We start from the raw sequence: 22,865 nt of genomic DNA on the forward strand, positions 1-22,865 counted from the left end.
TCTAGACAGGTTAATTTATTTGAAGAAATTTCCATTCCCAATTCCATTCCAACATCCCCGCATTAATCCACCAAACGTGCAGTATAAACAGCCGATTTTCACTCGCTTCTACGTATACGTATACGTGAATAAGAGTACCTAGCAAAAAAATAGAATAAAACAAAATAAAGTAAAATCAAGTGGATAAAATAGTTGCGAAAAACGTTCATACTGCTCGTGATGACGGTGAATTGGAATATAATAAAATGGACAAAGATATTATGCGATAACAAGTTTATTAAAGGCATATAAATCCCATCGTCTCTGCCAATGGGTATACGTGCAATACGCGATGCACAATGTGCAACTGTCAAAACGTGACAATGAAATGAATATACGTTCTATATAGGAACAGGTATGTGGATAAGTATACACGGGGATGTGTATGTCTATATAGGGTAAAGTTAGAAGCCACGGGAATTTAGAGCGGTGCTCGTGGGTTATGCAGAATCTAATAACACGTCTGGTGCAACAATTCTAAAGGCATTCTCTTCCCACTACGTAAATCCAGACGTGAATCTACCGCCTCGTTTTCAGCACACCGTCTTTAGCCAGCTACTGTACACCGAACTTCCGGGCGTTCCAACGTGTATGTGTGTGCATAGACCACATCTCACCTAAATGAAACCGTTCAAGAATCGCGTCTAGTCTCTAAATTCCGACTTCCGTACAGGTATAATGCCCCGCGTCATCGGACCCATTGTCATTGCGTGTTCCTCTATTTAATTTTCATTGTCTCCCCGAGTGAGGTACGAGTCTACAGAGGTGGAAAATACTAACGAGTAAATTATATCCATAATTTTATCAAATCCGCTAATCCTTGGGGGTGTAATAATGAAAAAAGAATTAAAATTTAAAAATCGTAATAACGATGATAATCACGCTGATGGGCGTACAATTGGCATTTTTATCTTTCGAAATACTAATGAGATCTCTTATAGCAGTATACATATATACCGGTGCTTGGATTAATTAATTGAATTCTAATTATTTAAAAATTAATGACCGAAAGAGAGAGAGACAGAGAGAGAGGGAGAGAGAGAGAAAGAGAGAGAGACCGGAAGGTCGAATCTGCAAGTTGGCCCGACACGAGAGGGAAGAAGAATGAAGATAAGGAGCTAACTGAGGAGAGGGGGGGGATCTACAAAAGGTCAGACAACAACGGGTTTCAGAAGAATGAATCGTCTTCGGAGGGGATAAGGAGATAGGTATAGAGGAAGGTTCGGTCGAGGATTCTATCCCGCTAATTATGATTCGCTAATCGATCGATCGATCGTCATTGAAAAAGGGCTGGGGGGAGGGGGGGGGGGGGGGGGGGAGAATCCGAGTGTTTCCGATGATAGCCCGTTAGTTGGCAATTTGCTGTCCGCGCGCGTTTGGATCCGAGTAGAAATGACGACTATAGCTCGATCGTTTCGCTAACAACTCGATCCGACCTGCAGGTTAGCCCAATCTTTTCAACGAAATGGAACGACCGAGCTAGCAGCGACCTATAAGAACAAAAGGCACGGTAAAACTATATAAGACGATGAGAAGAATTTCGGCGGTGAAAGAGAGATAAAGGGTAGGAGAAAAAAAAAAAAAGAAAGGAGAATTCCAGAAAAAGTGGAGGCAGCAAACCTTATACCGAATGGAAAAAAAAAAAAAAAATTAAAGAAAAAAAAAAACACACACACACACAAGAGAAGAAAGAAAGGGGGGAAAAACGAGTAGGAGAAAAAGGCAACCGCGCGGTCGGCTGACGAGACCCTGACTCGTTCCACTTGGCACGGAGTCAGCGGAACGCGGCGTCGTCGGGGCAGCAGCCGTCTGTTCTCTTTCTCTCTCTTTTTTCGTTTTTTTTTTCTCCTCCCCTTCTTTCTATATCTCCCTTTCTTTCACACACGAGCTGATTCACCACGGTGTACACACATGTTTCTACATATATACCCTTGCGCATAACGGGTGTCGAACTCTACATCCCCCGACAGGGATACCGAACTGTACTAGAAATTAATTTTTTTTTTTTCCAACACATATCAGCACAACTCAAAGATACTTAAATTTTACGATGTCGTACGTAGGCCAGATGAAAATCGAAGCTTTTTTAGTCAATGCGCGTGAGTGACGGACATTTTTTGGTGTGTAAGGGCAGAAAAAATAACTATATTTACCACCGACCTAGTTACGAATAGAATATGTTTGAAAATATTACATAGAATTTAAGTACATCGAAACATCTACCGGGTGGAATTACACTCGTTTCGCGTATTGCGTGTGCACACAGGTACGGGTATCGTGTGCAGAGCTCCGCGGAGAGCGGAGAGATTGTCAAAGGGGCAACGGAGCGACAAACATTCGACAGAATGGACACCGCATGCGAATATTGTGCGTGCGGATGGACCGATGCTGGTATTATAACGAAGGGATGGAGAAAGATAGAAATAGAGAGAAATGGAGATAATAGAGGGTGGAAAGGGCGTACCGATGAACGGACAGGGGATAATGGAGCACCAACGTCATCCGGAGAGAATCGATCATCCCCTAACAAGCCTTCATTTCTCTCGATGGACGGATGATACTCGTGGGAAATGTGTACTATACTTATATTATACGATAGATATAAACGTGCAACGAGACAAAAATCGTCATCTTGATTGAATATATTTTCTAACACAAAACGGAATTTCAATTCGCCGGAATCGCTGTTTCGGGAAACGGGTCGAAGGACTCTCCGAAATGATTTTTTTTCCTTCCTCTATAAACGTGGAAGACATTCCGAACAGATACGATCGGCGAAGAAATCTGTCGCCGTATCGGCGATCCGCGTTTCAAACTTTGCCGAATTTTTCGAAGAAATCCGGGTGTGACCAAAAGTTTAATTGTCCGCCATTCTGAAACTAGAAATGGCAAGATTTAATTAAAGTTCGTAGGCGAATGGGAGGCACTCGGATGACACGTCCCGTGTACAAACATCCAAATCGGACGAGCGCGGGGGCCGGGTTTGTCTGAAATTGTTGGACACAAAAAACCCACGCACGTACTTATACCGTTGCGCAATTGTTGCGGATTAGATTGGGGTCAGATCCGTTTGGCTATAAGATTTCCCGGACTTTGTTGATTTATGTGAGGGTTCTACAATTTCTTCGTTCTTACGGCTCTCGGGGTAACTCGTCCGTGCGTCGATGACGTAGAAGCTCTCGAATTTCGCCAAAATTCATCACGGTTCACTCGACGACAACGAGATCGTCGATGGGTGACTAACAATAATGGATGAACGAATCGAATCCGACCGAATGATCGAGAATAACTGAAATTTAGACCGGAGGAAAAATCAGAAGAAAAAGATCGAAACCAAAAAGGCCGTGAATATATGTAGCGAGGCGATTCACAAGGCGAGTGAAAAAGACTACAGAGTCCTTGAATTTTTTTTTTTTTTTGTACGAGATCTTTATTCCGACGAAGAAGCGAGCTCGTGATGATTAAAAAAAATTTTTCAGCAAAAGATCTTTGAAATTTTGTTAAACAAAAGAAAAAAAAAAAAAAGTGACCCGCGTCGAAGAAACGAAGTGAATTTTTCGAGTTGAATTCGACAGCTCGTTAAAATTGAAGATGAAAACGTTCAATTTTCATCGAATGTAATTCTATTCTCCGATCAAACGCTGGAGTTTTGGATTAATAATTACGTTATTTCTATTTATTATTATCCGACAACCTTTTCCTCCAATTTTCCACGAATTAACGACTTGTGTACTCGACCCTCGTTCTTCCTTGCGTGTAGCTATTTCGTTTTCCGAACCTTCCAGAGCGCACCTACATACCCGCTACGTATACGTGTACCGTATACCTACGAGAAGCTAAAAAGGTAAGTAAGCTTTTACGTTTAGCCTCTACGGACACGCACTGGACGGTGCAGAGCACGGCAAAGTGGAACGACTCGAGGTGAGTTTGCCCCCTCGTTTCTATCCTGCGGTGTTCTCTTTTTCTCTCTCTCTCTCTCCACTTTACCCCTTCGCCCTCATCATTGACAGAGAAGTCCGGATCCTGGACTGCTGGTAACCGGGAGGATGGAAAGCCCGGAGCTATAGGGTTTATACTCACGTTTACGCGCGCACACGCGGAGACATCGCTCACGTACGTATGCAGGTGTACGGGAGGGGGACGCGGAGGGAACTCGAAAGCAATTAGTTTCCACTTTTGTAGAGAAAGGGTTGAGAACCCAAGCGCGTTGAGGACGCCGACCGACCCCTGCTCCTATTGCTCCGCCTCTTTTCTCTTCCCTTGGGACCTCGAGATTACCGAGCGAATTCCCCGCACGAGACGAGGGAAGAGACGGAATTGCAGCGGCAACTTATACTCCCTCACTCCCTCCCGCCCTCTCTTTCTCTACCTCTCTGCAATCATCGGGAGGAATTCAGAGTATGATATACCGTATAACATATGTTATATATACACATCTACGCGTCAGCTGGGACCCCTTGTCATGTAAATGTTAATGTAAACCTCCATTTTATACATATTATAATGCACGTTCCCCTAGAAATTAAATTAGTTTACTCGTCGTAGCGAGCGGGGAAACACATTGACGGAAATTTCAACCGACGCGCGACGTTTTACTTCTTCTCCTTCTTATTTTTCTCCCGCGGGAGAAGCGGCTCAAACAATTCCACCCTTACCTCCTCCACCTGTAATTGTATTACAATGAAATTCGGTTACGTTATTCATATAAATATCCGAAGGCGGGTACACGAGTGAGGGCCCCGAGCCGAATGGCCCTATTCGACGCTCGATGACCCCCACCCGTCAGAGGTCACGGCGACGTGCTCGCGAACGCGAGCTCTTACTCGATGGCTTCGCTCCCCGTTTCCCGATAAAACTACAAACTTATGCGATTCTTTTTTTGTTCGTAATTTTTTTTTTTTTTTGTTCTCTGTAATTCCACGCGCGCGAACCATCGGCAATTTCATCCGGCAGTTAACGCAAATTTGTTACCACCAAGAATGCCATCGAGCATATTTTTTTCTCTATTTTTTTTTTTTTGTCCAGAAAAAATTTCCGGTGCAGACCACACGGAAATATCTTTCAGCCGCGCGTAGACGAATTGATCGCACATCGCGTAGTCACGATGAAATGAAAAACAAATAATCGACGTTGAATTTCAACATTGAAATACACTTCGCACATCAGAGGCGTGTACACGAAACTCTTTCGTTTGAGTTTTGCCGAGTATATTTTTCGTCTGTGTATTGCCACCCAATTTATAGCCTGTGACAATTCCAGCCATTTTTCTCCGTGTTCCTTTTTATTCGTGTTTGTAGAGCGAAAAGTAAAGCGACGATTCGTACGTCTCTCTCTACGTGCATACGTAGTGCCAACGTATATTTTTGGAAAGGTAATCTTTTTCCTTTGAACTTTACGTTAAATACTATTCAAAGTCCGGCAAACATCACTTCCCTCCTCCATCCCTTTGATGTAGCCTTAGAGTCACAAACCCCCCTCCCTCGCTGCTTATACACACTCGCACATATACACGTATATAGGTATACATATACGTATATTACGTACTCCGAACGCATCTCCTCTCCTTCTTTATTTATCTTATTTGCCGTTTCCATCTCTTTCTTTTTTCCTATCCGCGTTCCTACCGAGCCGTGGACAAAATTGCCCCGGCAAAAAAGGTCACCGCAAATTTTTTCTTCCGACGGGGTGAATGCCCTGTTCACATTTACATGCATCGTACGTACGCACGGAGCATTCCGAGCCAAATCGACCACCGCCATATTTCTATTTACTTATTTATCTTTTCCCCCCGCTCCTATTACCCGGAAATCCTTCCGCAGACAGCGTAATGGACGAAAGTGTTCGTTTTTGATCGCGCCGAATTTGAGAGCCAATTTCAGGTGGTACGATAAAATATACTCGAAAAATGCATTTCCGCGTCGCTTGTGACGACATTTTTTATTCACACGCGTTGGAAAAACGGCTGAAAATCAGAGTCATCGACCAGTTCGATGCACATGGAATGACCCATGTGTGCTATACGCTTGGTCCGTGAACGAATCTTCCAGAAATTCCAACAAAAGAAAAGATTCCCGCTAACATCGCGGAAAAAAGAGATAGCACGATTACCGTTATTACCATCTCCGATATTACGTTACATACGTCGCGTAAATGAAATAACTCGAGTTTATATACGTACATGTCATACGTATGCGCTGGTACGTGTACGTGGATAGGTATACAGGGAAGTAGTAGCTAGCGGCCGAAATCAAGAGGGGGGAAAGTGGAGTTGTAAAGGTGGTAAAGGGCAGACCACATGTATTCGAATTGGCTATTGTGGCTGCCATTGTGCAGAGGGCCATTAACGATCCCATCGCATATACGAGAACCTGACCTCAAATTTCATTAGGTACTTTCAAAGGCAGGCGGGCGCTCCGGTAGGCTGAATATGGGTGACTATTACGGCCCATGACGTTTGTTACGGGAGTAAGAGAAGATCGTAAAATATACATGTAATTAAGGGAGAAGCCGAATGGGCCAATCGCCGATTCGCTCGAAATTGGGAGTAATGAAATAATTCATTCCTCCGTTTCGGAATTGTTGGAAAAAATTCGGTAAATTCAAAAGCACTTCACGGTCTTGGAGTCTTTGCGATTCATATTTTTCGTCATCGATTGCACCCAAGTTTTGCCAAAGGGTACCTAATTCTTGCGTAGAAAAATGTAGAACGTAACCATCCGATCCCAGAGTAACTACTATTTCAGTACATCAAAAAAATTTCATCGAACAAAAATGTAAACGAAACAAAAAAACTATTTCATCAAATACGAAATCTAAGTCCGCGAAATACTGATCCGCGTGCATGGGAATGAAATCTAGGTGCAAATCTGCTAATTTTTTTTAGAACACCGGGTGAAAAATTCCAGCGTTGCATACCACAGTTCTGAAAAGGAAGGTACGATATGGGCGACAAAAATTATTTCATTCAAATATAATTATATTCGCTGTATAATCCAGCCAATAAAATGAGCCAAGGTATAGGTATAGGTATACAGCTGAGCCATGGAGGGGTAGAATTATTTCAGAAAGTGCGAGGAAAAGAGAAAAAGATGAAGATAGCGAGGCCGAAAGCGTGAGAGAGAGAGGGAGAGGGAGTTTAGCTTCGAGCCAATAAACCGTACGAATGCAAATATCTATTCCATATTCAATTCTGTTTGAGGTAATGGAAAGTTTGCCGGTGTGAGCGTTCGAGATGATGCGACTACGTGTTGGTCGCTGTAGCGATCGTGTCTGACGCTGCTGTACCGCCAGGAGTTGCTCTTAGATCGAAATCCTATTTTCTTCTATTCCTCTTTTTCTATCAAAGAGACCTAAAAGGTCCGAAGCCCCCAGCCCCGCGTTATTTTACAACATCGCGGAGGAAACCACCGTTTTAATACTCCACTCTTCTCCCAGATACAAATTTCTTCTTTTTTCTCTTTTATTTGAATTCATGCCTGATTGCGCAACAACAATTTCCACCCTCACGTTACACGAATAAATCCAAGTGCACGTACCCACCCAACCTCTTATAATAATAGAAAATTCGGAGGCTATGGTTTTTTTATTTTTTTATTTTTTTTTTCAAATTACCATCTACATCGTACCGAACCGTCGACGCCATGGATGCGGATATCTTTTTGGGAGGCTGGGTTTTAAATGAGAGAACGCTCATCTGGGTCCTATATTGCAAATTTATTTGATACAATTATCTTGGCTATCGTGGGCCAACCACGTGATAAACGATCGCGGGCAGGCGTCGGGTCAAAGTTCGGCGTCTTATATTGTTAGTCGTCAGACTCCGATAGTTGAGCAGGTAAAATATCGGCGTACATTTGCCCGATACCGTGTAGACCGATATAGTTGAACTAGGTAAGCCCTAACCCGATTAGGGAAACGAATGATCAATGCAAATTGAAGTTAATATCGAAGACGTATAACTCAGACGGTCTGACGGCAATAGGATATACGAATACCACACGCGAGTATACATCTCGAACAAACTACATATCGGACGTACAACACAGCGGCGCAACGGTATAAATATTTATTTATAAATATATATTACGTAATTATTCGCGGTACTCCGTGAAATAATTTTTTGATATCATTAAATTTCATCGTTGGACAATAGAATCGTATCCGCTGATGAAACTTTACCTTTTAATCCACCCTACGCACTGTCTATGGACGATAAAGAGGAAACAAAAACTAGAGGAAAATAAATAACGCTCGTTAGCAGTTCCATAATCGTAGGTACGGGGGGTTGCCGCGTTCATTGTGTCCGCAAATAAACGTGCACAGGTACGTAGGTACGTACGCGGGGTAAATTCGAACCCGCCAGGCGAACCGCACGGTTGAATCTGCAGCGGCAAATGTAGAATTGTAAACAGAATATGATGTAGGATGTACGGGTTATAAAGAGTGATTGACTGAAGCGAATCGGTACGTACAACCTCACGCTGTAAAGATACGAATCGAGTTGAACCGCACGAGAAATAGAGAAATGAAAATCGTAAAAGAACGGGAAACAAAAATCACCGAGTGTAAAATTTCAAAGGTGAACGCGATGAAATAAAAGAGGGAAATTTCCTTCGCCGTTATACGCCTGCATTTATATGAATCGAAAATTTATTTTTTACGTCGTATAAATATACACACGTAGATGTACAAGGAATGGAAACTCCACAGGGTCGAGCGATACAGCGGCGTAACGGCGTAACCCACCCCTAGTTCGGTCAAAGCTAAAACGGGCGCTTTTACGTTTTAAGGTTTAAGCTTCCGGGACTTGACTGCGGGATATGAAATCACCCAATAGGGTGAATCCCTTGTGTTCCCGGGGTTATAAAATACCACTAGAAGCAACACCCTCGGCCGATGGTTACCCCGTGCGACCACGCATTCTAAATATGTACATACATACGACACTCGCGCACCTTGATACTCGTCGTCGCACAATCGCCCGGGTCACCCTTCTCGCATAATATAACATTCAAATCTAGTACCCAAAACGACGCCCATACCATTCACCCCTTTCCACGATCTCAAAAAAAAACAGAAAAAAAGGAGACAGAAAGAAGGAAGGAAATAAAATCATCCCACCGCGTGTTATACGTAACGTTTAAGAAAAGTATACCCATGTATACCTGATATCGTCACGCGTAAAAGTTCGCTACGACGCACGTAAATAATAGGCACGTAATTTCCCGCTAACGATGTACGCACGTGGTACATGTTCCGTGCGAAATTTTACATTCGACGACCACCAAATCGTAGCGAAGACGATGAAAATATTGAAAAAAGGCTTATGAAACGAAAAAGGGCTGGCCGCGTGTCTATGGAATTTTTCGAGCGGAGGTTGTTATGTTTGAAAATAGTCGAGTTCGCGCGTCAATTATTATGACAAAGACTCCCTACCTCGAGTCGTTATCGCCTGAGGTGATGTATTTATGACTAGAAGATAGATAATAATTGGAAAATATGTTACCTTCGTTCCCTCACATACACGCAACGGGTTACAATAGGGCAAGGGGTGAAAAGATAAGGGTTAAGGAATCTCGCGGCAACCCAACCGGGGCAGGGTGATTTATATTGGGAAATTTTTAAAGTGGAAAAAATCTTTCCTTTCTTTTTTTCTTTGTTGTGTGTTTTTTTTTTTTTTTTTTTTTTCTTTCTAACCTGAATTATCGTCCAACCTATATCACATAATGCACCAAAATTTTGCAACGACAATACGGCAGAAACGGTAGAGTAATAAATAAATACAAAAAGTTTCCGCGTTCAAGCAGCCAAACGAGATTGTAACGTTAAATATTGAAAGTCTCGATCTTTTTTTTTTTTTCCCCTTCTACCCCTCGAACCGCCAGCCCCCTAATTTCTAATCAAATTTGCCACCGTTTTCGTATCGCACGTATATCTCCCCCTTTATTCTTCACCGTCGTCGTCGTCACCCTCCATGGATATATACTCATACACCTGTATGAATATGCGCAATATGCATGGGGTGTGAAATTTCCTACACGTACGTACCTATACCGTAGATAGCGTACGAAAAAATGAAGAGAGGAAGAAAAAGACGTTCGTTTTCGCTACGCTTTTCTTCATCTTACGGTAAACCGATTGACGAAACATTTTCCAATACGACCGCGCATGTTGCATAGCAAACTGATTGTGAGATGAAATTCTTCGTTGAGGATGATACGAAGTAATTTATTTTCAACGTCGGTGAGCGGAATGACATTGGGCTGCCGACCTTCGTACCTCTGTGGCAAAAAGGGAGAGAGAGAGAGGGAAAAAAAAAAAGCGAATTTTGGGAAGAGGAAATAAGAAGAGCAGAAAAAGAAAGGGTCCGAAAAGCAGAGAAGCAGGCGCTCATTTCGTGCCTTCTGACCGAACTTGTGTATCAGATGTATAGATATATATATATAATATGTATATATGTATATACCTTGTAAAAGAAGGCTACTTTGAGTCTGCGGGCATACTGAGCGAGAAAGGAGAATGCGCGAGGGTTGCTGCCAAGACTAAGAATATAGGCAGCGTAGCGGTAAGGAGAAGCAGAGACAGAAACCACCCCGGGGAATTTCAGAGGGAGAAATTCCGAGAACAGGTATATGTGCTTACGCTGGCGATAAATTCGATATACCTACTTCTCTCGTATTTTCAAATTTTTCCTATACATGTACACGCCATGTACGAGTATGTACATACAGGAACGGTTCGACCGAATTAACTACCCGTATACATATACCTACGTGTATCTTTTAGATACAATATTACACATCCGACTTATACAAAACGTACGTGCGGAGGGACCTCTGAATTTCGCATGATTTTTATGGCCCCTACGTGGAGGAAACAAAGGTATATTTACACCGAATGTATTTCGCATATTATTCCTTGGGGGAGGGAGGGGGGGTAAAATCAATATAGGAAGGATTCGAAAAATTTTCTCACGCACGGTAACTGGAGGAAAAAGATTTCCGCGGAAAATTTATCGCGCGTACAAATACGGCGGTTGAGAAGATTCGATCAAAGGTTCGCACGTCTAGTTTCCCAATTAAACGGAAGCTTACCTCGAGCTTGCGAAAATCCGGCGTCGTATTCCCGGAACGTGTCACGACATTGACGGTAATACACGAGCGAAAACGTCTCTCAACCGATACAAGGAAAGGTACGAGGAGATGGTTGCCGCCTCTGCTACCGCGTTATTCCTTATCGCCTTTCTCGTTTGAGTCACTGTACAAATATGAGTATACGTGTGTATACTCATCGCAAAAATTATGCTCAAAAGAAATTTCACTGCAGCATTATTCCTGAGGAACGTGGCACGGCACGTCGTCATGAATATTACCGTTGAGTCCCGACAATACGGTATGACTCGTGAATAAATTCGATTGGTTACCCTTTGAAGAGGTCGGAAATTACAGGCTACGTATAAAAGTAAAAAGAAAGAAAAAAAAAAAAAAAAAAAGAAAGAAAGAAAAAGAAAAAGCTAAACCGATAAAAAGGAAGTAACGCAAGAAAAAGGAGGAAGCGAAAATTCTAAGGTTGCGTGGGTGCGGAAAAGCGAGACGAACGAAAGAGTGGAAAAAGGAGAAGGAAATAAAAAAAAAAAATGGGGGAAAAAAGAAGAAACGAGGGAGAAAAGGTGCGCGAGACGTGAAGCAGCAATAATACGACACGGAATGAAAGGTCTCTAATGACAGCCACCCCCCCCCCGTAGCCTCGTTAATAGTTACGCAAGAGCAGGTTGACTGGTGCACATGTGGTAAACCTTTATGACGTCGATCCCCTTATCGAGGTATCGCAGACCGCTTTCTCGAGCTCCCACTTTTCTTGTCCGACGCTCTTCCAGCCGGTATCGTAGTAATGCTCATCCGATTTCAACCACCCCCCCCCCCCCCGTCCCCCCGACCCCTCCGAATATCAGAGAATACTTCACCCCCTTTGCCGCCACCCGCCCCGTCGACGGCCGAGGCAGTCACGGTAACGTTCGTCCTTCCGTGTCCCTTTCGCAGGGCAGATTCTTATGCTAGAGAACTACGCGCGGTGTGAGAAAATTATAATTCAGATGATGAAAATTTGTAAGTTAAAAATGCAGAGATCCGCCTGTTGTCGATTTTGTGACTGTATAAGGTTTGTACGTACGTATTATGCGACGAGAAAGAAGATCATGTAAAGGAAGGTGGGTACGATATTATGTAAATTAATATGATCTCAGCCTCTGCTGGCGGTGCAGAGGGTTTCGGGGCTAGGAAAGTGGGGGCTAGGGGAGAGTATCAAATGTCACGTGAAATTGTAAAAGCAGTATAAATAAACTTGCGTGTTCTCGTTAGAGCGAATTGCTTGAGCTATCTCTTATCTCGAAAGTCGTATAAATATATGTAGATACAAACATGTACGTACACGTACTGCGGAATACCTGTGTATCTACCACATATTATTATATTCGTTGCGGGACTATCTCATATCCCCGCTCGCGAGCTGCTTATATGCAATTTCTGTGTGCAGGAAATAAGCTGAATGTACGTACGTTGTACCCGTATCATTTTACTCTGGCTTATCCCGCAGTTTCTCTGCGTATACATGAATAAGTGAGGAAGTGAATCGCCCCGCTGCATTCGAGCGTCCGCTCACTTCTTTTTTTCTGGCAAATACGAAATATGATGTACGATGAAAGGCAGTGTGGTGTAGGCACCATCATGTACAATGTAAAAAAATGAGGGGACCAAGTGAGAGTGACACAAAAACTCTGGGAAACCACGATTTGCACATCTCAATGTTACGAGAATGCAAATTACATCGAACAACGTTCGTTAAGGATGAAAAAATATTTTTATTAGGGTGGGTTAGAAAAAGTTGTTTTTTTTTTTCTCCATTCTCTTAGCATAGGGGCAGAATTTGAACCTTATGAAAAAAGAAAATTTTTCAAATGTGGAAACAATTCTTTACTTGATATTTTGAGGTAGCCCAATCATTTTTTGAATAAATAATTAATCAAGTGGGCTACTTCCAGCAATAAAATTTTTTCCACCTAACGATAACTCGATCGATTGCATAAGTTGATGATTTTGGCTTTCAGATTTAGATTCCTAAGCCGGTTATATGTGAGATTACTCTTGAAGAACCGAAAACAAATTCGATTTTTAAGCGAAAAATAAATAATTTTTTTAATTGAGTTTAATATGCTTTTCTTACGTATTTTGACCTCAGGAATCCGAATCTGGAAGAAAAATTGATCTATCTCTAAAATTGACCGAGTTATCGTCAATTTTCAGCTTTTTGGGGTCAAAAATAGAAAATTGATTTTTTAGTCGATCTTGATGCAATTTGAGCTCAGGAATCCGAATTTGGAAGAAAAATCGATCTATCTCCAAGAATGACTGAGTTATCCCCATTTTTTCGCATTTTTTACCATAAAAATGGAGATATCTCGAAGGGAAAAAATCGTAGGTCAATTTGGACAACGGATTCGTGTTCCTGAGGTCGAAATACATAAGAAAAGTGCCATACGATCGATTTTGAAAAATAAAAATTTTTGGCCAAAATTTGAAAAAATCGTAAGGGGTACCCCTTGGAAAAATCTCAAATTTTGGGTAAAAAATTTTATTTTTCTATAAGGTACAAATTCTGCCCCCATGCTAAGAGAATAAAAAAAAAAATTTCTTGCAACCCACCCCAATTTTTATATTCAATAGACCATGGATGAGAGAAAAGTATATAAATATACTTATAAATTATACATGTATCATCAAAGCGGACTGCAGTCTCCTTTTCTCCCACGCAGTTGTTAATTCGAGAGAAAAAAATTTCGTTTTGTTACGCACCTTTAATTTCAGTCATTATGCGCGCAAAATTCAATTAGTCCATAAAAAAAGGGAAAAATAACGAAAGAAGAAAAAAAACAAAGAGAAAGAAATAAATGTATGAAAAAGCAACGTCCGGAATTATTCGCTCGTTAGCAGCTGCTCGCTTAAAATTTATCTTTATTATTGATGGCGTTAAAAAAGAAAAATAATAGAACAAGAGAGAAAAATAAGAAAAGCAAGAATTTTTGATTTATCACGAATGAAAAAAAAAAATTGTTTTCATTTATCTAATCATTCATTTTGCTCATTGTCAAACTAACTCTGGTTTGCACAGAATATTTTAACGACGATGTTATTTTATTTTACATGTATAGCTGTACCGAATTCGTTCCAATATTATATAGCTACAGCATACACACGCGTAATTAAAACGTCCGTACACGAGGAAATTAAAAAAGAGAAAAGGGAAAGTGGAAAAGATAATGAAAAAGAGAAAGATAAAAATGTAATGCCTGTACAGTGGTAATTGTTCAGGTAAGATCCGTAGCGCGATCGCACTATTTATCGTATACGTTGAAAACTTTATAACCTGCTGCAGTGCAAACTATCGTACGGTGAACTTTTATGCTGTACAGCATGAGTATACGCAGGGTGGTCGAATAAAAAAGGACCGGTCAGTTTCGAAATCTCCGACGCGTCGAATAATCCTGTCAAAATCTTTCCTTCCCTTTGAAAACTGTAAAAATAAGGCTTCCATTCCTGCAAGAGTTTTTTTATGCTTTGAGTCTATCGTATATATAAAAGAATATGTTCGAGTCAAAGTGATACTAGCTTTGTAATCGGGGGATTCGAATTGTCCAGTTTTCTCGAGCCACCCTGTGTACGAAATAATGGGGGAAAATTTCGTATCGCAACCAGTAGCTCTGCTAATGGATCGCCTGAATTTTGCCGTGAAAAAAAAAAACTCCATTTGCAAACGAGTGCACTCCCGCAGAAATGGGCAGATCGCAGTGAAAATGATCGAGTCGCGAAAAGCTCGAGGATTTCGCGACGGAACTGCTTTTCTGACCTTTTAAAAATTCAAATGGGTCGACTCTTCGCGACGAGATTCGAGCGATTCCTCGATACGAGCTGGCGCGACGTAGATCCGAAAATTTCGAGGGCGTCGCGTCGCATTGACCGCGACGAGAAAACGGCCTCAAGTCTTCGAAAGTTTTCTCAATTTTTCATTTCATTTTTCGGCCGCGCGTCTAGACGTTTACACGCCCAGTGGCTTCAAAGATCGCCGACGAGGGGTACGAAGATGAAATTGAAGGGGTGGGGTGAGGGAATGGATGTTGGGCACTTGTAATAAAAATAAATTCTCGATGGCACCTGAAACCGAACGCCTCGATCCGAAAGATTTAAATTGAAGTGAACATCGACGAACAATATGAGGCTCGACCGGCCCCCGCTATAGCTCAGCCGCAAGCGCCAAGGAGCTTCTATCGGTGATAAATGGATAGGAAGAAAGGGAATAAAAAATTTTTTACACAGGTAAATGCGTACGCAAGGGTGGAAAAAAGATTCAATAAATATATCTCAGGAAAATAAAGCAGGAACGTAAATAAAAATACTAAAATTTATATCATCCTTACTTGAAAAATTGTTCCGTCGAATTGACTTTCAATAAATGAATCGATTCATCGTATCTTTTAACAACATGTACTACAGCTTCACATATATATATATATATTCGAATAAGTTTCAGCCTCGATAATTCATATGTTTATGGAAATACCGATTCATTCGGCCCCTCTGTTTTACAATATCGTGTTCGCTTGGGATATACGGTGCGTTTTGTGACCGTGGGATGCTGGAATACATACGTGCCTATATTTTTATTCATTTGTATTACTTTTCTTACATAGGAAAGTTTATTCGAACTGTAAAGTTTTCCTGTGAATGAAAAAAGTTGCCGACAGTGATATCGAAAAAGTTCCGTCTTCTATGCACAGTTATACCGCACACAGAGCAATAGGCACGCTCTTCAAAAGCAGAGCGCCTTGCCCCGGCACCGTTGCGGGAGGGCCGGTTTCGCGTTCACGTTTCACGTTCACGTTCAGCTTCATCGCGTTCTAGAATTCGCATTCGAGTCTCTTCGTGTATTTTGCGAGTAGAACGGGCGATATGAAAATAGAGACGTCACGGGCCGGTTACCGCTTGCTTTTTCTTCTTCCCTTCTTCTTCTTCTATTTCTATTTCTATTTCTATTTCTATTTCTTTCAGCGATTGGAAACCGAGGTGAGGTGAACGAACGAAGTGAAGTCTGAAGGTATAGTATATCTCGGTAGGAAGAAAAGCTGATATTCAACGTTCGTTGCAACCCTCGCTTTTGTTATGTACATATCTCTACGTATATATGTAGATATATAAATACGCGTATATTTATATTTCCATTTTTACTCGCTGCAGGAAAATTCGAGACTATAAAGTACGTATACATGACAGGGTATACCTGTACGAGAAACGACGTCTTATTATTTACTCGTATATATATACAGGTGCTTGATATATATAGATTCTGCTATCTTTTCTGGTGGATGTAAAATATAATCGGAATCTATGTACGAATCTACACACGCTTTACGTACACACCTGTATTTACGTACACCGACATACATGAGTACATAAACATAGTTACGTCGATGAAAATATGTCAGCGCAGATGAGAAGGACTAAAGACGAAGGTCCGCGACGCGGACGCGAGAATTCCAGTAAGATACCAATACCTACGTAACGCTACCTACTTTATACGAGATCAAATCTATTACTTCTACCCCTCTGAACATCCTTGTACCGACCCACGACCATATGCACGTTATACCTGTCCATACAACTTTTCGCCGTACAGAAATTCTCCCCTCATTCGCCTTCTTTCGCTTTTATTTGTAGATATTTGTGTAACCTGGAGGGACTAGGGACAAAGTATACCCTTGTACAAAAGAAGAGTAAAAAATCTCGTCATCTGCAGAAATTTTTTTATCTCTTCTTTTCCTCTACTCTCTCATCCTCGGTGCAGCACGTGAAATCCGTCGATTTCATATCCTGTAGTTCAACAACAGAATCCGCGATGCGCTGCGGATTCTACCGGCTAGCGTATAACGGGACAATGAAAACGCTTTGGTCACCCACCCGGTCGGTCGTTAAAAGATGTCAGGCAAAAATGGGAAAAAGAAAGAAAAAGAATAGCGGGATCGGCAAAAGCAGGAGCATAAGAACAAAAAAAGAAAGTAAATACGTATACGTATATGGATCTATATGTCCGCGTAAGAAAATATGAAGAATCAGATCCAAAGAATGGGAAGAATCGAACAGAACGCGGCTATACTGCGATATGAAAACGGTGTTTGCGGTGCATACGCTGCATTTGTTGCTACACACCAATTGTATCTACGGACAAGGAGGGTGGTGCATATAAAAACTTTTGAGATGCCAAACGTGAAACGACCTAAACGATTTGAAAAAAAAATGTTAGCTATATTTACATCATAAATTTTGCGAGGGAAGAATGGAAAAAAAAAAAATTAGGAATTAACAATTTGTTGTTAACGAAGAAAACTTTCCACGACTCACCATTTAGCGGAGGAATCGGTGAGCCGGCAGCTAGCCAGACGCATGCCAAAAGCACACCCAACATTTTCAACCCCATCCACGGATACGGTGAACGAGAAGTTCTCTGCTATCTATAATATCGATACGTCTTCTCTTGTTGGATCCTTTTTAGTTATTGCTCCGGTTAGAGTCCGGATATCGAATCATCGATGATCTTGTTTGCTGCACGGTGTGTGTCCAACGATCACGCGATATTTTCACAAACGAGTTACTTCACTCCTCCGATCATCGTTTCTGAGAGAAATTCTCACAATTCATACACCACGATTATAGTACGAAAGTTGTGTAACTCCGATTGCAAGTTTTTCCTTTTTTTGTTTTTGTTTAAATTTTTTTATCCTCTTAGTTGCAAAATATTGCAGTTGTCCGAGGCAATGAATTAGCACTGACCTATAGCCACGCTATATGTAGATTTATTTAGTTGTCTAAGCTCTCAAAAGTTGAGGTACAAATTTGAACTTTTTTCCTATTTTAAAAATTTTCACTCCGACTGCTGGGTCTGCATCATGTCACAGGATTAGTTTTTCAATTGTTAGTCGGATTCATGCGTGTACATCGCCACTTTCCCACAAATTATTTCCAAATCGCTTGTTACCGTAGGGTCAGAGGCGAAACTCAGGGATTTTCAAATATCTTCGATTCAATTCTTGATTTTTTACGATTTTTGACGTCTCAACGAAAAATCTACGAATGGAAGAAAAAAAATGGATCACACGGGTATGTATTGTTGGATGATATATGAATCCCTCGGTACATAGATTGAACATAACGTTGGCGTACGAAGACAATCTGAATATTTCATGATTCCGTGCGTATTTAACGGCCGTTAATTAAAATACATATGGCGAGTGTACAATAGTCGTTGTACATACATATAAACGTATATTATATGTATATACCTATGTACGAACCCACCCACCAAAAACACGGATTTATACGTATACCTAGTTTTCTTTGTCTCGACGAGGAAAAGAGAATACGTACAATGGTCTATTGCAGACACAGCATCCAGATAATCTACCCTACAGCCTATTTTACCCAAAACCAACGTAAGCGTGGAAAAGCTTACGCTTTTGGCCTGCTTCTTCCCTTCTTCCCTTCGTTTCAATTTTTATTTCTATTTCTTTCATTCCCGCGGTGAAAGCGCTTAATCCCAAAAGTTTGTTCTTCATTTTATTACGCGCTATACACGGCGGTCGCCACGCGACTACAGGCTAATTTATAGGTGAAAATTATTTGGATTCGTACTACGTGCGTGTACATATGTATACACTCACATGGTTACTCGCTAGAAACCAGGAAACCTAGTGGCTGCTGCAACGTGAGAACTTCTGTTAATCCAACCTTACGTAATATTATACATACGCCGACACGCAATTATGCAAAGTTATTGCACACGAACTTTAACCCCGTGCACGAATATCCCAACCCTTTCTACCGTCAAAAATCACCTAGTCGCGACCCTCCCCTCTCCTCACGTCGTAACGGCGTGAAGAGATTTAATTGTATGTAGTAAGCGCACTTTCAATGTTCTTCGGAGAGGATACAAATTGGACAAAAATGCAGAAATGTAAAATTTAACCAAATGCGAAAGGAGACGTTACTTTCGATGCGCCATTTCTCGTTTTTTACCCTTCTCTTCAGATTTCAATTGGAATGTGATATACGTACGAAAATTTTTCAAAGAAATACTCGCACGATGTGCACATGTATCGATAATATCCCTAACGTCAAGATGTCTGTGACACCACGTGACATTAAAGACGTCCTACGAGACGATAGAAATTTTCGGTATTTTTGTGCCAGGGGGAAGAATGTATATCGCGAAGCTTTCTGGCAGGTTTATTAGCAACTCTGACGTCACAGTTGAGTTTTATTTTTTCCCATTGCCTTTGTTTTATTTTGTTCCTTTTTTGTCTGATTTTTAAAATGTATTCCTTTCTTCTCGAAATATAAATAATTGGATTCTACATATATACGTTCTCAAAGCTGATCGATATTGTTACGTTCACCGATGGACCGATTCCCGAGAGTTATTTTGATTAACCAGTCTGAGTTTATGTAATTAAAAAAAGTGTAAAGAGGATGGGGAAAATATATTGAAATTAAACCGTCTGCTCCGGGTAAAAAATTGTGCGTAGGTACGTACATATCGCACGCATGATTCCGAGTACAAGATAAATAAACATGTAATATTCGAATAAACAATACATACGGACAAACATTGGGAGAACGAAATTCATCGAAGCGTCAAAAGGAATAAAAAAAATATTCGGCACGCATAAATAAATATATTAGGGAAGACCCGGGCAGAACGGGTAAGCTACCCAAAAAGGGAAAAAAAAACCAATCAGACTTCGACGCTGTTTTTTTCACTTTTGGCGGGAAATTAAAAAAGTTACAACGGAATTCCGGACTGTCCTATAGAGCGGGAAAGGAGAAAAATATCCCGGGACGGATTAGAAAATCTTTCTCAATTAAGGGAATGGTATAATTTTCATTTGTCCGTTGCTTATATCCTATTTGATCGTCGTGATGATGCGTTCTTTGGTCTTTCCAATGTACAGGTATATTTCGAACATTTGAATTCGTTACGCATCGACGATGTGAATAAAAAAAAATTTTGCCTTCACATCTTTTTATCCGTGATTTCTATCGTTGATAGGCAAAAGCAGAAAAAAAGCAATCGAGAAAAAATTGATGGAATAAAATCTAAACCGACGGCAGGGGTTGTTGATTCAAAATTTTCTTCCCCCCGTGTATATGAGCCTCGAATATAGGTATACCTGTATAGCATGAATTTAGTTAATTAGTAATTAGGAAAGATAATTTCGCGGTAAAACGGAAAGGTCTGAGTAGCGCTTGATATTCTGATTGAGTTAAAATAAACCCTCCTCTCCTCTCTCTCACTCTCTCTCACTCTCTCTCTTTTCTCTCTTTACCTAAGCTCGCTCGCTCACTCGAGCGGTGTTCCTCTACAACTCGATCGATCAATGCGGCAATGAATTTTGGACGAGAGAGCCAACGGGGAAGCCGAAGGGTGTACCGATTCCCCTGATTTCACGTCAAGAACCACAACTGCAGAGGACCCCACGAGATGTGGCTGCCAATTGACGTGCACATTTGGCTTTACTGTTCCTCCGCCTCCGCTTCCGCCTCCTATATCCTACCCCCTTCTCTTCCACCCTTCATTCACCTCGCCGTCGTCGTTCTCTCAATAATTGAATTCCTCGCTTTGCGATGAAACGAACGACCGACTGGTTAACCTAGAGAGGAACAGGGGAGGGAGATTTAATATCGAAACCAGCATTATTTGACTCTAATATCTAAAATTAGACTGGATGAAATTCCCCTCGCCTCCACCGACCCCTTGTCGCCGCTACATATTCGTCGTACAGGTATGTACATACAATGTGCATCGTCTAATAATCCATACGAACTCTAGTTACCCACCTCCGTGATATCAACACGGTCGCTTATTTATTATATCGATTACAAATGGGATGTCATCTGCAAAATCTGATTTATAGAAAAGTCCCAGTTTCCCTCGTTTGCTATTTTTTTTTTCTTATACCATCTCATCGGATCGTTCGCTTATTTATTTTTCGTTTGCTCGAACGAACTACGTTGATATTTTTCGACGTGATAATACTGTGACATCACAAACGAATGGCGAGGCTCAAATAATTGATATTCCGAGTCGTTGGATTCTCTGCTAGCGATAACGAATGTGAAATGTACAATCTATAGTCGAGCGACGACCGGCACCGAAGAAAAATAGCTTTCGCCTAACGAGCGACTTAAGTTCAATGAAATGATAAAATTAAAATTATCAAATCGAGTGTAACACAGAATATAACGCGAGATCGATTTTTCAATAGTGAGAAATAATAACCACCGGGTTCTTACATCGCTCTGAGACAAGTCCGACCAAAGAATGACCTCGCTATGTTAGTTTTCCTGGTACGTTGCGATTCTATTGCTTTATTCGATTCATTGCTCTCCGTGTGTTTTTCCCATGTCTTTTCGTACGCATGCGACATGCCATATGTACATACGCGATGCAGCGCAGTTGCTCATTTTATTATTAAATCGAGTGCAAAAGCGAGAGAACCTGCGACAGTATACAGATTAAATGGGGTATGGGATCATTAACTAATAGGATTTCGATGATTTTATCGTGTGTCTATATGTGTATGTATTATAGATACAGAGCTAAAATACTGCAACTCCTATTTTATCGGTTCAAAATAATTGAATAATCCATTACAAATTATACATCATAAATAACAAACATACAAATGAATGGATAAACGAACGAACCTTTGCCGTGCACAATGTTTATGCGAAAAACAATTGAAACCCAAATACTTCCATTCGATTTATTGGCTAACGTGTAATTCGTGCAACCGAACGTGCACAGCATTCTACGAATATTGGAGATTACGGTAAAACCGCGCAGATAATCGCGATCGATTAATCGTCGCTGAAACAACGAATTCATTTTCTAACAACGAAAAAACATGAACCATTCTCTACGCTCGTTAGCCAGACACACGAACTGTAAGATGAAAGTTTAGAATTTCAAGTTCGACACGCGAACATTTTACAAACCTCTACATTCCATCTACCGAACGGTCGTGTTGTACGGTAAAAAACACATGATAAGAACGCGCGTGAAACCCGAAACTTGTAGCTCAATTTTCGGCGGTACCCCGAAACCCTCGAATTTTCCGATTCGAATAACATTAACGACCGTTGAGACTTGACGGTCTTTTTTTTGATTTCAAATGTCGGAGATTTCTCAACGTGTAATTGTCTGAGCTGTGAATGTCTGACGAATGTCAATTATACGTCAAAAGATGGAATTTTGTGAAAATCGCGCACAATGGAAACAGAAAAAAATGACCGCCAAATGTGAAAAATCATACATTGTTATTTGAATGGGGAAAATTCGAAGGTTTCGGGAAACCTAAGAAAAATTGACCTGTAAGAGTTTAGGGTTTCGCGTGCATTTTTTTTCTATATTTGAAGCAATATCATCTTCTGGGAGCCACAAAATTGGAAAATGGACCGAATAAGGACCATCCTAGCGTGTATTACCTAATCCAGAATAGCCACGAAGTGTATGATAATAATATGATTTCGAACTCATCTCAGAATATGACGGTAATCATTGCTGTCCATAGTCACCGGTATTTTATCAACTGCACACTCTTTCTCCCTTCCTTTCTCCGCCTCGGTTGGTTCCACACATTCACATGTATTACACAGGTATAGATACATAATCTACGTTTCGAATGCGACGATGGTGTGGAATGAAACGAGGGGGAGAAGCGGAGC

The 22,865-nt window shown here is 41.1% G+C and overlaps 1 protein-coding gene across 1 annotated transcript in view; it reads right to left on the reverse strand.

The window, feature by feature from the left end:
- LOC105692011 (disintegrin and metalloproteinase domain-containing protein 10-like) overlaps positions 1-22,865 on the reverse strand; it is a 123,614-nt gene that overhangs the window by 98,378 nt on the left and 2,371 nt on the right. Inside the window, exon 2 of the mRNA XM_020855864.2 lies at positions 17,484-18,206. Coding sequence (XP_020711523.2) covers positions 17,484-17,559 — 76 coding nt within the window. The 5' untranslated portion in view covers positions 17,560-18,206. The remainder of the gene's footprint in view (positions 1-17,483; positions 18,207-22,865) is intronic.

This window comes from Athalia rosae, chromosome 1 (assembly GCF_917208135.1).
Source record: "Athalia rosae chromosome 1, iyAthRosa1.1, whole genome shotgun sequence".
Taxonomy (NCBI): Eukaryota; Metazoa; Arthropoda; class Insecta; order Hymenoptera; family Athaliidae; genus Athalia; species Athalia rosae.